General features: G+C 35.8%; 1 protein-coding gene across 3 annotated transcripts in view; it reads left to right on the top strand.

The window, feature by feature from the left end:
- Vps13a (vacuolar protein sorting 13 homolog A (S. cerevisiae)) overlaps nt 1–16633 on the top strand; it is a gene marked incomplete at its 5' end in the record, with an annotated part of 229395 nt that overhangs the window by 163986 nt on the left and 48776 nt on the right. For all 3 annotated transcript variants that reach the window (XM_013506545.1, XM_013506546.1, XM_005408304.2), the window contains 4 exon segments: nt 11696–11928; nt 14890–15043; nt 15835–15981; nt 16272–16353. In XM_013506545.1, the coding sequence (XP_013361999.1) occupies nt 11696–11928; nt 14890–15043; nt 15835–15981; nt 16272–16353 (616 nt within the window).

The raw sequence follows: 16633 nt of genomic DNA, 5'->3' as shown, positions 1-16633 counted from the left end.
TTTTTGTGTTTTCTTTTGTCATTAATTTCCAATTTCATTGCACTATGGTCTGATAGTATACATGGGATAATTTCAGTTCCTTTGCATTTACTTAAACGTGTTCTGTGTAGTAGTATATGGTCTATTTTAGAGAACGTCCCATGTGCAGCTGAGAAGAACGTGTATTCTAATGTTGCTGGTTGGAACACTCTGTAATGGTCTACTAAGTTCATATGTTCACATGTTTGGTTAAGTTCTTTTACTTCTTTCCCAATTTTTTGTCTAATTGATCTGTCTCTTTGTGACAATGGTGTGTTAAAGTCCCCTGTTATGTTTGCATTGCTGGTTATTTCATTTTTCATGTCTGTTAGAGTTTGTCTCATATAGGTGGGTGCTCCTATATTTGGTGCATAGATGTTTACGATTATTATCTCTTCCTCTTGAAGCTTTCCCTTCACAAGTATGTAGTGACCTTCTTTATCTCCTTTGATTGTTCTTGGTTTGAAGTTCAGGTTGTGTGCAAACAGAATAGCTGCACCCACTTTTTTCTGGGTTCCTGTCATATGGAGTATTGTTTTCCATCCTTTAATTTTCAGTCTTTGAATTTCCTTTTGAGTTAAATGTGTTTCTTGTATACAGCATTTGGTTGGGTTTTGTTTCCTAATCCACTCTGCAAGTCTGCTTCTTTTGGTTGGTGCATGGAGACCATTCACATTGATGGTTATGACAGATATGTAGTCACTTATCTTTGTCATGCTATTTTCCTGCTGTTGGATCCTCCTTTTTCCCTCTGTTTAATTGCTTGTTCTGCTTGTTTGTTCCTTTCTGTTGTCCTTGAAGTTGCAGTCTGTTTTATCTCTTTGTAGTATATCTTTTAGTACTCTTTGTAGGATTGGTTTGGTGCTCATGAATTTGTTCAGTTCTTTATCATGAAAATATTTTATTTTTCCATTAAATTTGAAAGATAGCTTTGCAAGGTACATTAATCTGGGTTGGAAGTTGTTTTCTTTCAGTACCTGAAGTACTTCACTCGAAGCTCTTCTTGCCTTGATGGTTTGTGTTGAGAAGTCTACTGTCATTCTGTTAGGCTTTCCTTTATAGGTGATCTGTTTCTTTTCTCTAACAGCTTTTAATATCCTGAGCTTCTGTTGAGTTTCTGGGATCTTGATCACTATATGTCTGGGTGTAGATTTATTTTGGTTATGATTAACTGGAGTTCCATATGCTTCACTTATGTGGATGTCCGATTCTTTTACCATGCCTGGGAAATTTTCTGCTATTATTTCTGCAAATAGTCTTTTTATGTCATTTGTGTTGACACCTGCTGTTTCATTAATACCTATTAATCTGACGTTTCTCTTTGCTTCATCTTGCAGTTGTTGAATTGTTATTTCCTGGTTCCTCGTTGTTTTTAAGAGATCCCTCCTTTCACATTCATTGGTGGCAGTGCTGTCTTCAAGGTCTGAAAGTCTTATCTTCAGCTTCTTTCAGGCAGTTTTGCAGGCTTTCAATGGAATTTTTAAGTTCCTGGATATCTGTTTGCATCTGTTTCATATCTTCTAGGTCTTTTCTGTATTGTTCCCTGAAGGTTTCATTGAGTTGTCTGTGCTCTTCTATTTTCTTGTCTATGTCCTCTTTGGATATGCTGAACATTTCCTTCATTATTGTTGTCATTTCTTTTCTCACCTGAGACATTATTTCTGATTGATGTCTTCTATGGCCTGATGGAGTTGTTTCTTTACTTCAGTTGCTATCATTTCACAAATTTCAGGTGTGTGACTTCTAGGCTCTTCTGTGTTGATGCCTCCTGGACTTGTTTTGGGTGGTGTGGAGGCTGGGATTGCACTTAGCTCCTCTGTTTTGTCAGTTTTGAAGAACTAAAGACTCCCTATAGTGCAGTCTCACTGTCCTTCCTGCGTGTGAGTGGCCAGACAAGAGTCTGAAGATCCCCAGTGCTCAGTGTAGCTCCTGTGCAGGGCCACCACACTGTGGGTGTGGTGGGTAGCCACTGAGGCCCCAGAGGGTGACCGAGGTTTCGCCTGCCTTGAACACTGGTCAGGGAGGCAGAGTACGGACTCACTGGGCTTCCCGAAGATGTCTGGGGTTTCACCCAGCCTGTGGCGACACACTATGGGTGTGGCAGGTAGCCACCGAGGCCCCAAAGGGTGCCCAAGGTTTCACCGGCCTTGCACGCTGGTCAGGGAGGCAGAGCCCAGACTCACTGGGCTTCCCGAAGATGTCCGGGGCTCAGCCCAGCCCAGGCAGACACTATGGGTGTGGCGGGCAGCCCCCAAGGCCCCTGAGGATGCCCAAAGTTTCGCCTGCCTTGCACACTGGTCAGGGAGGCAGAGCCCAGACTCACCGGGCCTCCTGAAGATGTCCAGGGCTCAGCCCAGCCAAGGCAGACACACTCTGGGTGTGGCGGGTCTTTTGTTCTTAATATATTCTAGATATTAGACCTTTGAGGAACAGCTGACAAAAATGTTTTCCCACTCTGGGTTGTCTCTTCACTCTGTTGTTTCTTTTGCTGTACAAAAACTTTTTAATAAGATGAGATCCCAGTTGTTGATTCTTTGTGATAGTTACTGTGCATTTGGGGTTTTGTTCATAAACTCTATGTCTTCAAGTGTTCTACATATTGTCTCTTCCAATAGATTTTGTTTCTGGTTAATACTTAGATCTTTGATCTAATTTATTTTAGTTCAGTGTATGGTGAAAGATGTGGGTCTACTTTTAATCTTTGGCATATGGAAAAGTAGTTTTTCCAGCACCATTTATTAAAGAGGCTATGTTTCTTCTAGTGGAGGTGTTTGGCCCCTTTGTCCAAGATAAGGTGACTGAGTATGGTTCAAGTTGTTTTTGCGTCTTCTATTCCACTGATCCTTAGGTCTGTTTTTTGGCCAGTACTATGCCGTTTTTATCATGAAAGCTTTGCAGAATAATTTCAAGTCAAGAGATTATGATGTCCCTAGCCTTGACTTCGTTACCCAGAATTGCTTTTGCTATTCTAGGTCACTTCTGGTTCCCAATGAATTTTAGGATTCTAGTTCTAAGTCTGTGAGGTATAGTGTTGGTGTTTTGATCAGGATTGCATTAAATCTGTATAATAATTTCAGAAGTGTGGCCATTTTCACTATATTAGTTCTTCCTACCCAAGAACAAGGGGTAGCTTTGGATTTTATGATATCTTCTTCAATCTCATCTTTCAGAGTACTAAACTTTTTAATATAAAGGTCTTTTACTTTCTTTGTTAAATTGATTCCTAAGTATTTAAATTTTTATGCTATTGTGAAAGATGTTTTTCTAATTTCTCTCTCCCTTATCTCAGTCTCTACCTGACCTTTATTTTAACCTCATTTACTGAGATGTGTAGAGCTGGCGATATTAAAGCAGATATTTTTTTGATTGGTCAAAGCATGTGATTTGTTTGGCCTAAGCACTGATGAGTCTCAACATAGCAAAACAGGTCAGAATTGCCCTCCACTGGAATACAGGCTCAAGCAAGAGGCTGTGAGATTCCAGGGCTAAGACGTGAGATAGCATGTCAGCTGAGGCCATAGGACTCAAAAAGAATTATACTTTTCTGGCAGTAAAGGTGAAGCCTTGCATACATCAAGCTATCCATTGCACTGCTAATTGGATGACCTCTGTACCTGGTGCAAGAGTGCTCTGTTTTTCCCTACAGCCATGCCTACAAAGTTTCTCTTCCCTAGCACTCTGCTGGGATACCCAACCACCTTCCTGATTGATACCAAAGAAAGCTATGTGCTCTTGAACCTTTGGCCTTTTGTTCCACAGAGAGCATTAGGTCACCCCAGAGCCTCATTTGCAGAATTTTTCTCTCTTCTTCTTCATCCATGGTGGGAGATTGATACCCTTCATGATAGGTTTGGCAGATGGGTTTTGGTCTTTCTTGAAAGCTTTTGCTGCATCTATTGAGAAGATCAGGTGATTTTTGTCCTTTGTGCTTCTAATGTGGTGCATTATATTTATTGATTTGCATATGTTGAACCTTCCCTGCATTTCTGGGATGAATCCTATCTGGGCATGATATGTAATCTTTCAATGATTTTACTGTATTGTTTGCCAGTATCTTATTGAGGATTTTGGATTCCGTGTTCCCTAAAGAGATTATCCTGCAGTTTCTTTTGGTTGGCTTCTTCTCTGATTTTGATATCAAGATAATGCTTGCTTCCAGGAATGGCTTGCCTTTCTGTTTCATTAAAGAGTTTGAGAAGTAGTGGCACTAGATTTCTCAATTTCTTACAGAATTCAGCAGTGAATCCATCAAAAACTGAGCTTTTCTTTGTTAGTAGTTTTTAAATTATTTCTTCAATTTCACTGAATGATAATGGTTTAGTTCAAATTTTTGAATCATGCTGATTCTGCTTTGGTAATTTATATGTCTCTAGAAACCTATCCATTTCATCTGTATTTTCCATCTTATTAGAGTACAGGTATTCAGAGTAGGTACTGATGATCTGGGTTTCTGCAGGATGTGTTGTGATACTACCCTTTTCATTCTTGATTGCATAGATTTGGGTCTTTCCTTTTTTTTTTGCATAAGTTTGGCTAAGGGTTTGTCTGTCTTATTTAATCTTTCAAGAATAAAGTCTTTAATTCATTGATTCTTTGTATTGTTTTCTTAGTCTCAGTTACAGTAATTTCTGTTCTGATCTTTATAATTTCTTTCCTCGTATGATAATTTCCTTTGGGTTTAACTTGTTTTTCTTTTTCTATAACTTTGAGGTTTGACGTTAGGTTGTATATTTGAGTTTGCTTTGTTTATCTGATGTGAGAATTCACCACTATAAACTTCCCCTGTAGGACTGCTTTTATAGTGTCCCGTTAGTTCTAATATGTTGTATTGGCGTTATCTTTTAGTTGTAGAAACTGCCTAATTTCTTCTTTAATTTCATCTGTGACCCATTGGTTATTTAGGAGTGTGTTATTTAATTTCCATATATTTATGCAGTTTTTGTGGTTTCTTTTATCATTGATTTCCAATTTCATTATAGTATGATCTGATAATATATATGAGATAATTTTAATTCCTTCACATTTACTTAAGCATGTTCCCTGAGCTAGTATATGGTCTGTCTTGCAGAATAGCCCATGTGTGGCTGAGAAAAATGTGTATTCTGCTGTTGGCTGGGTGGAGCACTGTAGATGCCTACTAAGTCAGTTCGTTCAAAAGTTTGGTTCTACTCTGGTATTTCCTTCTGGATTTTTTTTGTCTAATTGATCTGTTTGTGACCCTGGGGGATTGAGGTCCCCAATTACAATTCCATTAGTGCTTATTTGATTTTTCATATCCATTAATGTTTGTTTTATATAGTTGGGTATTTTATATAGTTGGGTATTGGATATTTGGTGCACTTACATTCATGGCTGTTATTTGTTCCTCCTGGATTATCCCTTTGACAAGTATGTAGTGATCTTCTTTGTCTTTTCTGAACAGTTGTGGATTGAAATCCACTTTGTCTGCAAATAGATTAGCTATCTGTTCTTTTTTCTAGGTTCCTTTCACATGGAGTCCTTTCCTTTGACTTTCAGTCTGTGAATTTCTTTTTGAGAAAAATGTGTTTCTTTTATGTACCATATTGTTGGATTTTTGTTATTGACCCATCCTGCCAATCTGGTTTGTTTGGTTGGTTGGTTTTTTGGTTGGTGAATTGAGACCATTTACATTGATGGTTATAACTAATATGAATTGACTTATCCTTATTGTATTATTTTCCTGTTGTTGGTTCTCTCTCTTCCCCTATGCTGAATTGCTTTCCTTGCCTGGGAGATTCAGGAAACTGTTTTCTTTTTCAAAAATGTTCTTCAGGACATTTTGGAGTGCTGGTTTGGTGGTCAGGAATATTTTTTAGGGTGTTCTTTATCATGGAAATATCTTACTTCTCCATCAGTTTGAAAGACAGTTTTATGAGTTGCATCTATTTGGGTTGGATGTTGTTTTTTTTAGGGCTTGAAATACTTCACTCCCACCTCTTGACTCTAGGGTTTGTGTTGAGAAGTCTGCTGTAATTCTGAAGGGTTTTCCTTCATAGGTGATTGATTTCTTTTTTCTAACAGCTTTTAATGTTCTGTTCTTGTGTTGAATTTGTGGGATCTTGACTACTATATGCTTTGATGTAGTTTTTTCTGCTCCTGGTTATTTGGAGTTTTATATGTCTCACTTAGTTGTATGACAAATTCTTTTTCTATGCTTGCAAACTTTTCTGTTATTATTTCTGTGAGCAGATTTTTATGCCCTTTGTGGTATCTTCTGATTTTTTTCATTGATTCCAGTTAATCGTATATTATTCTTCTTGGCACTGTCTAGTAGCTGTTGGATTGATTTTTCATAGCTTCTTCCTATTTTTAAGATGCCTTTCATTTGATGATTGCCAGCCACAACCCTGTCTTATAGATCTGATATTCTATTTTCACATTAATTCTTTTGTATAGTCTTTCAATATAGTTTTTAACTTCCTGGATTTCTATTTGAGTTAGAATCTAGCTCTTTTCTCTGTCAGGCATTCATAGTTTCCAAGTCTTTCCTAAGCCCTTTTCTTGTTTTCATCATCTGTGTCTACTCTAGATTCACCAACCATGTCCTTCATTATGGTCATCATCTCTTTACTTATTTCTGTTTGGGCTTTATCAAGAGACATATTTATCTGTTTTGTTACCTCCACTGCTACCATTTCAGAAAATTCAGCTGGGTGGCTTTTGATTTCTTCCACCTTGATGCCCCCTGGATTTGCCTCGGATAAGTTGTGGGTATTGGGCTGCATCTTGCTTTTGTGTTTCCTCATTTTCTATTTTTGTTGTCTTTTTTTATCTGCATTGAGGCTTGTAATTTGCTTATGGTAGGTAACTTTATTACTAGTATCAAGACCTCTTTAGGAAATGACTACTTTTTGGAGATGTCTTTTAGGTATAGCTAGCTTTTGGCCTTTGAGTCTGTCCCAGTGTCCTGTCTCTTCTCTTTATTAGAGATGAAAGATTGCAGCCTGTTTGGCCTAGCACCTAGTTCTTTAGTACTGGACTGTAGTATTATTTATGACTCCCAGATAATGTAGGTGTTGCCATATAAGAAATATCAGTTGATCATAACAACTGTGTCAGCTTGGCTAAAGTAGTATAATCAATAATAACAATAGCATCAGACTGGAAAATGACAAACTGAGGTAACTAATAATTTGCCACCTTTAACCATAGGTACAAGATTTATAGTCATATAACAAAATCTAGACCGTTCAGGAAATTATATACAGTAAATATCCACTCAGTAGAGAGATTTTTCTCCAAGAGAACAAATTATAAATGGAAGAGGAAATGTACAGAAATGAAAGAAGAAAAAGAGATTAGAAGCAAAGCTGAAGGACAAAGGAAGATTACCCAAGCCACTGGAAACTGGTGAAGACAAGAGGAAAAGAAAGAAGGAAAAACCAAAAACAAGAACAAAACAAAAACTAAAAACAATGTTCACACTCACAAAAAAACATAAAACTAACACCCCCCCCTCAAAAAATAATCAAATAAAAATAAAAAGAAACCAACAGAAAGAAACAAAAGAAGTTTCTCTGTGATTTCAAGCCTGTGGCTATCTTCTGCTATCTACACTTTGTGACAATGGCCAATTCAAGGGGGGACTCTGCTTTCACTGGAGGACAACAGAGGTAGTCAGAGCCCATATCTTTGTAGATAACCCATCAGCAAGCCAACAGTAGTATTAGGGCAGAGGCAGTTCTGGTACTTGCAAATCCACAGAAACTAAGTATAAATCTGGCTTCTGGTTGTGCGAGTGGTACCTGAATTGTTTGTTTTAAAACACTGTGGGTATCTCTAGCTGGCCACACCACAGCTCCCTGATGATGAATGTTTCCTGTGGTTGTTCCTCACCCAGTGACTGGGAATATAAGACAAGGAGCTCTGAGATGAAGCCACTCTGTGGCTCCTCTGAGTACCAGGTTCAGTTGACTGCTCCCTAGAATGGCATCTGACCACTCTCTCCAGGGAATGTGGCAGCCATTTGGGTTGGAGTCACTCACCAGCTATTGCAGTGCTCAGCATCCACTGGTGCCTTTCTCCCTGAAGGCGTCCACCTGCTTTTACCGTGTCTCTACAGATTCAGTCTTCCTTTCTCACAAGCCAGGAGCCAGGGAAAAAATACAGATTGCCCCTTCCTTTTTCTGAGTTTTGGTCTGTGTCTTTAGTTTTTCTGTAGGTTCTACCCAGAGTTACAGGGATCTACTTCTCTCCTTTTCTTGCCCTAGTGACTATTTTTTAGTGTCTGGATTCTGAATCGTAAGCTGATTTGTTGCTGCTTACTGCTCCGCCATCTTCCTGGAAGCATAGCTCTTAAAACCACCTATGAGCATAGCTACAAAGATCATCACGCTAAAAGAATCCTGAAGCTGTAACTGCCTACCATATTATAACACACATTCCTGAAATGAGTTTTTGAAAATGTTTGATTAGTAAGTCATAATTGTATAAAGTTCCAGGGTACAATGTAATAGTTTGATATATGTTAATAATATAGTATGATTAAATCAAAGTAATTACATGTTCATACTCTATCCATCATTTTGTTGTTGAGATTTGAAATTTATTTTAAAGTGTGTGATACTTCGTTCTTGACCATGTTCACCCTACTTGTACAGTACATCTGAAAACCCATTCTTCCTGTCTTACCTAAAACTCCTTTCCCTTTTTCTCTTTATTCAGCAATTTCCAGTCCCTTTCTTTCCAATGTTTCCTCCTGATTCTTGTGCCCACAATATTTCTACCTCTGTATGTTCAATCTTACTTAATTCCATTTAGTGAGATTGTGTGGTATTTGTCTTTTTGTGCTTGCTTACTTCATTTAGTAGATGTCCTCCAGATTTAATCCCTGTTGCCATAAATGATACAATTTCTCCTTTTTTAAAGCTATTTCATTGTACATATTTTTAAGACTGTTGTGCATACCACACCTCCTTTTTCCATTCATTTATGGATGGATAGTTAGGTTGTTTCTATATTTTGGCTATTACGAATAATACATCAGTCAATGTATTGATTATTGATGTATTGATTTCAGTTCCTTTTCATATATAATATGTACAGAACTGAGATTACTAGATTATGTGGTAGTTCAATTTTTAGGAACTTCCTCTTTTCCAAAATGGAGCACTACATTATATTATCCCCAGTGGTATATGACAAAGAATCCATTATCTGTGCATCCTCTCCCAACACATACCTTTCATCTTTTTAATAAAAGTCAGTCTAACAACTGTGAGAAGATATCTCATTGTGATGTTAATTTTTATTTCTGTAAATTAATGATGGTGGGCGCAAAGAGTTGTTTTTTTGAAAAAATTAACAAACCTTAGCCAGACTAAAATAATGACACATCACATGGAAAAGGCAACATTACAACCAACACAACAAAAATACAAAGGATCATAAGATTATCATGAGAAATTTTATGATAGTAAATTGAACAGCCTAGAAGAAAGGGGTAAATCTCTGGACAAATAAAACCTAACAAAATGGAATTAAGAAGAAAATAGAAAATCTGAGCAGACCAATAACAAGATTTGAATCAATAATTTTAAAAAATCTCCTGTCAAAGCAATGTCCAGAACCTGATGTCTTTACTGTTGAATTCTAGTAAACATTTAAAGAGAAGTACTACCAATTCTTTTCATACTCTTCCATGTATATTGAAGACTTCCAAATTTATTCTGCAAGGTCACATTACCCTGACACCAAAACCAAATAAAGACAGCAAAAAAGAAAACTACATTCTAATTATCTCTGATAAAAACAGATGCAAAAAATTCTCAACAGAATACTTGCCAAATGAATTTTAACAGCACATTAAAAGATCATTAGTAATAATCAAAAGGGATTTACCCCGGAGATACAAGGATGGTTTTAACATGAGCAAATCAATAAACATGATACATCAAATTAATAGAATGAAGGACAAATCCATATGATTTTTTTCAGTAGATGCACAAAAAACATTTGACAGAACAGTCCTTCATGATAAAAACTCCCAAGGAAAAAGTAAAATAAAAGCCAGATATGACAAAAACAGAGAACAGAAAAAAAGCTAAGACCTTTCCCTCAGTGATCAGGAACATTACCAGGATTCCTACTTTTATCTTCGCAACATAGTATTGGAAGTCCTAGTTCAGGGCATAATAAAGGACATCTAAAATGGAAAGAAGTTAAATTGTCTGTTTTTTCTGTGTGGACAGTCAGAACACAAATAATAAAACCTTTATTTTCTTCCATTCTTTTCACTTTCCCTTTTTTCCATGTTCAACTGACAAAGATCTTTATGTATCACTGAATAAAAATAATGATTGCAGGTATATTTTTGCCTTAATTTTCCAGTCTTAAACTTGATGCGTCCAACATTTCCTGGTTATGTTTGGGCTTGGGTAAATTTTTTTCAGAAAGAGGATCTGGATAAGAAGTCAAGGAACTGCTCATTTAATCTTTGCCAGTAATTTTTATTGCAACTGGATATTGAATTTTATAAATTGTGTTTCCTTACTTACGTAGGTGCTGTTTAATTTGCATAACATTTTTCTTTTGCTTCAGACCTTCGTCATGGGTCACTTTCTTTTGCTACCAGCTAATGTCCTCTATAGAATGCCCAAGTCAGTTTCTGTTGGAGGTGAACTTTAGTAGTATGTGAGCATTTTATTTAGTGTGCTTTTCGTCACTGAAAATTGAAGATGTTTTTGTCAATTAGGAATTTGGGGTTCTGAGTTTCTGTTAGCATACTGATGGTGTTTTTCCATTGTCTTTATGGTTGACTCTTTAATTACTAGAATTTGCTGCATGTTACTTACCATTGAACTTAAAAACCCTGGTACTCTGACTATAGAATGGCTTTCTGCTTAATTAACCAGTGGTGAATATCACTGCTTTGTACAGCATATGACTGAGACATCAGATTTTTTTTTTTTTATCTTACCTCATTCAACTATATAAGGCAATAGGAGTTTCAGACTGAAACAACTTTTTCTCTTTCAATTTAGGTTTCTCTCTTTCTCTTTCTCTTTCTCTTTCTCTTTCTCTTTCTCCTTTCCTCTCCTTTTCTCTTTCCTCCATTCTCTCTTCTTCTTTTCAGTACTAAAGATTGAATCTGGGGCCTTCAGGCTGAGCTGTTCACTCAGCTCTTTTTCTGTATTTTCGTTTGGGGGCAGGGTCTTGTTAAGTAAGTTGCCCAGGATATAAAAATCCTCCTTTCTCAGCCTCCCAGAGTGCTGGGATTACAGATGTGTACCACCACAGCCAGTTTGTGAAACAATTTTAAACACATAGTATCTTTCTGTAGACTTAAAATGAATAAAAAAAAAATAATACTTTACTGATTAACCTATAAAGAAAAATTACTTTGATTTTTATTAAAATGTTAAAGCAATTAAACAATTGGCCTGTCTTCCTGATTACTAACACTAAATGAGTTGTGTGAATTAAATATCCAAGTGTTACATAAATAGTAATTTAATTATTTGTCATTGATCTATAACTAAAAATCAGTGATTGCAGCACATTTCCAGGTATCATACAAATATTAATTTAGTTGCCAGCTCAGCTCTATAAAATAGTTGCTATTAATATTTTCATTTTATAAATATGGATTCCAGACTTCATGTTGGTTAGGACCAAACTCTTTAACACTTTTTGTTTTTTGGTGGTTTTCTTCTAGGATATGATGACAGCTGTAAATTTAGGACAGAAGATCATTTATTTAGTTTCATTCTTTGAAGGCTTGCAACGCATTATTTTATTCACTGAAGATTCAAAGGTGTTTAAAGCAACGTATGAAAGTGAGAAAGCGGAGTTAGCAGAGCAAGAAATTACACTGGCATTACAAGATGTTGGAATTTCTCTTGTGAACAATTACACAAAGCAAGAAGTGGCCTACATAGGCATTACGAGGTTAGATGTGTTATCACTGTAAAATGAATTACTCAGTTTTTGGTTTTCAGGTATTCTTCAATACTAAGGTAATTCTAATTTACAAATACATTTGAAGTTAGTTCCCTTGGAGATTAAAAATGCCAGAAATAAAATCTATGAATTTCTTACTGTTTTTAATTTTCCTAGTGCTCAAAAAAATTAAATTTATTTAACTTAAGAAAGTATTCTTTATTCAACTTCATTTAAAATTGCCTGTTACCGTCTGCAACAGTGTAGGGTATATAGTAGATGCTTTGTCAATAATTGTTGAAGGATTAAAGAAAATCACTCCTAAATTTGACCTTAGCATTTTAAGATCTAGTAAGATAATAATTATAATTTCTCATGCCTTTACCATTTCTATGCATAAACACTTAAAATTGAAATTTATACACACACATACACACTAGTGCTCTATGTGAGTGCATTCTTAGAGTCTATATAACTACAGCAATGTAGTTTGAATTCTTGAGCTAACCTCCAAAATAATAATTAAAGATATATGCTACTGATTTAAATTTAAATTCTGTGTAAATTAATAGTTCTGACTGCTCATTGAATGGAGTAAATGTCATTTTAAGAGAAACATTAAAAACAATTTATATCTTTCTCAAAAATTTAAATTTTATTAGATAAAAAGGTGAAATAGGCAACAGATTTTTAAATGCAGTGGCTTTTAGTATGTGTTATCTCTTGTGGTAAATTATATGAATGGAAAGATAACCAATACATGATCTCTACATAAATGTTACAAAGAATAAACAAATTCAGTATTTAAATAAAATTAAATAACTGAAATATGTAAATAACAGTAAAATAATAGCCAAGGGTAAATTTTTTTATTTGGTAGTTAGGATTTATTCTTGTCCACTGCTGGGACTAGAACCCGGGGCTTGCTAGGAAAGTGGTCTACTGCTGAGCCACTTCTCCAGCCTGTCATTAGGTCTTTAAACATTTTAAGTGCAGTTAGATACCTCTTAGTCATAACTTCCCTCCTAGACAGTTTTATGTTGTACCTCTTTTCAAACCTTCCCTCTCTCAGCCCCACTGCCTTGCATCACTGAGAAAAGTGAAGCCATAAAAAGCAAACTTCCACAGATCCTCTTCACCCCCCAACATCATAACTTCCTTCCTACAGGTATCGGTAGCTTACTAACATAGTTCTCCAGGGTTGTCATAAATACATTTTAAGTGCTCCTTTTGTAACACTTTTTTCTACTTTTGCACTATATTTCATTCATTCTTACGTATGTGAGGACATTTTCTCACCAGTCCTCTTCTTTTTGTTGTAAGTCTACAACTTCTGCCTCTCTACTGGATTGTTTCCATCACTGTCAATTTCTCTCAATTTAAGAAAAATAAAAATATATTTTTCTGAGCACACTTCTCTTTACCTACTACTATCAGTGCCTTTCCTTACAGGTAAGGTCCTCATAAATGTCTGTTTCAAAAGAGTTTAATATATTAAGAATCTGCAATGCATTTTCATCCCTTTTTTCTTTACCCACTCCAATACTTAGTTTTCAGTGCATCACAAAACTTGTCTTGGCAAGATTACCAGTGACTTCTATAATGCCAAATCCAGTGGAATTGCCAGTTTTTACTTTCCTTGGTAACGTGTAACAGATGTTCTCTCTTGATACATTTTCTTTCATTTAAGTTGACCATCTTAGTTTTTCTTCCTGTCTCAAAATTCTCAGACTCATTCATTGGTTCCTTTTCAGCCTCTCAATTTCTCATGTTGGGTGCTCTACAGTTTTTAGACCTTGAATCTTGTCTATTTCATTTTTCATTACCGTACTATGTCCCAAATTTATTCAGATACATCTATCTTCAGCTAAACCTATTTTCTGAACTCTTACACTTGGATATCTAATTACCTATACAAAATCTGTCTGGGTATCTAGGAGATAAACATCGTATGCATTAACACCAAATTTCTTATTTCCCTCTCCTGCCAAAACCTATTTCCTCATTGGAATTACTTATGACCAACCCTTTCAAGTTTTTCAAGCGGAAGACTTTGGAATCATCTTTGAGTCCTCTCATTATTTCATACCCCACATCCATTTCATGTAGAAGTTCTGTGCTGACACTACCTTCAGAATACACATAGGATCTGGCTACTTTTTATTACTTCAGTGTTAACACCCTAGTCAGACCCATCACTGTTTCTCAACTGTCTTACTATGTTAACTCCCAACAAGTTGTCCTGCTTATAGGTTTGACTCCTTTTGCTGTTCCTACGCCCATATTCGTAGTGTATTCTTAACAAAGTGTTAGGTCATATTGCTAATCTTAAACCATTTCAGCAGTTCCTCAGCTCACTTTAATAAAACTCAGAGTCTTTATAATGACCTACAAAGCTTTACATTAATTGGCAGCCCACTGACTGACTTCATCTTCAGCTCTTAATATATTCCTACCATGCCAGCCTCCTTGCTTATCTTCATACAGTAGAGATGTGCTGTTGCTTTAAGGCATTTGCTAAAAGCTGGTCACTTACCTAAAATGTTCTTATCCCATGTCTGCTACATAGCTCCCTCATACCCTTTAAGGTGGGTAAAATTTCATCTTCTCATTGAGGTCTCTGTTGACCACTTCATTTTAATACTACAACCTCTACCATTTCACCATATCCTGACTCTTTACCTTTCCTTCTTTCAAAAGAATTTTTACCTCCTATACATTAAAATTGACTAAATGTTTACTATTTACTGTCCCACTCCCCAGCTAAAATGAACAATAGCAGAAATGTTCTCTGCTGTTTCTCTTAATACCTAGAACAGTATCTGAATAGGAGTTGAATAAATTCATGTTTTTAAACTCAAGATGTGCTGGCTATTGTAAACTTCTATTGAACATTCTAATTTATGTAATAAACCACTTAAAATGAAATTATTATATATTAACACAATGATTTTTGCTTTCATGTACAAGTTCTGATGTAGTTTGGGAAACAAAGCACAAGAAGAAAGCAAGGTGGAAGCCAATGAGTGTAAAGCACACTGAGAAGTTGGAAAAAGAATTTAAGGAATACACTGAATCTTCACCTTTAGAAGATAAGATTATTGAGTTGGACACCAGCATTTCGGTAAATTTTTAAAGTAGTGATGTGAAAGTTTAATTTTTATCTGTTATAGTTTGAATCACTAGTGAAGTTTAGGGAAAATCAGGCTTCCTTACAAAACAAGTTGAACATGGTTAATTTTTTTTTTGTCTTTTTGAGACATTGTTTTAGTATGCAGTTCCAGCTGGGTTTGAACTCGCTTTGTAGTCCAGACTAGTCTCAAACTTGCAGCAGTCCTCCTCCCTTAGCTCCCAAGTGCTGGGATTACAGGCATGTGCCACCATGCTTAGTGAACCTGCTAAATCTTAATTTACATACTTAACGTATAATATTCCTTTATAGATGTGGTCATAAATCATACTTTGTCTTAAGTTACTAAATGTTGATAATTCTTTCAGTTAATGAGAAAAGTTTGTTTTAATTTATTTTAAAAATTAGCTTTTTTTATTACTTTCCTTTCTTTTTCCCTGTCTCATATTCTCCATCCTGGGGAACAAGCTCAGGACCTTGCACATACTAAGCAGGTGCTCTAAGGCTGTACTATACCTCCAGCACTTGCTTTATTTTTTATTGTACTACATTTTAGTAAATAAATATAAAAGGTGATACAGTTAACCTTTCAGGATTATGTGAATATTTTATGGATTTGGAATGTAAAGATATGAGATTTGAATCTAAATGAAATAAGATATGTATCCTACTGTCTTAATTAGCATTATTTTAAACATCTTTTGGTATAAATTTCTAATTGTAATCAATTATGGAAAAGAGATACCCCATGTTGGCTTTTGCGGCGGGGGGGGCATGTTTTTCAGGTTCGCTTAACACCTAGCGGGAATAGCATGAAAATTCTGCAACCACATGTAATACCTCTCCGAAGAAATTATCTTCCAGCATTAAAAGTTGAATATAGCACGTCTGCACATCAGTCATCATTCCGAATTCAGATTTACAGAATACAGGTATGCCTTTCTGAGAAATAGAAGCAAAACACAACAGAGAAGCAGATAATAGTCCCAGGATCTGTTTCTTTCTAATATAAAGTCTAAAGAAAAAGCACGGTGAAAGCCCAGAAGGTAAAGTACACTGAGAAGCTGGAGAATGAACTTAAGGAACACACTGACTGTGCACTTCCTACTTCAGTTGCAGTGGTAGACTAGACTTTTGATTCCCTGTACTTCTTAAATCTTATAGTTCTAGTCAAGTTGTGTAATTGATGTACTATATGCCAACCTGTTTTTTATTTTCTTAGATCCAAAACCAGATTCATGGTGCTATTTTTCCATTCGTGTTTTATCCTATTAGACCTCCAAAGTCTGTCACCATGGACTCAGGTTTGTTTTTATTTTTAGATTATTACAGAAACAATTGTCTTAGCTACTTGGCTTATTTTACTATAAAAATATGAAAAGAAACCTTTCTCAAGTTTAGTTCAGTAGGATCACTAGAAAACGAAGCTGCTTGAAAAAGGACCAACAAATACCAGCTAACTTCAACAAATCTTTAAATGAATACTGAAAAAAAAAAGAATATATATATAAATAAATATATATATAAAATTGGGCATGGTGGTGCATGCCTGTAAATCCCAGCAGGAGGCTGAAGCAGGAGGAT

The sequence above is a fragment of the Chinchilla lanigera genome, unplaced genomic scaffold, assembly GCF_000276665.1.
Source record: "Chinchilla lanigera isolate Chin_1 unplaced genomic scaffold, ChiLan1.0 scaffold00111, whole genome shotgun sequence".
In the NCBI taxonomy this organism is placed as follows: domain Eukaryota; kingdom Metazoa; phylum Chordata; class Mammalia; order Rodentia; family Chinchillidae; genus Chinchilla; species Chinchilla lanigera.
Note: the sequence above shows the minus strand (reverse complement) of the source record. Positions and strands in the feature narration are given on the sequence as shown.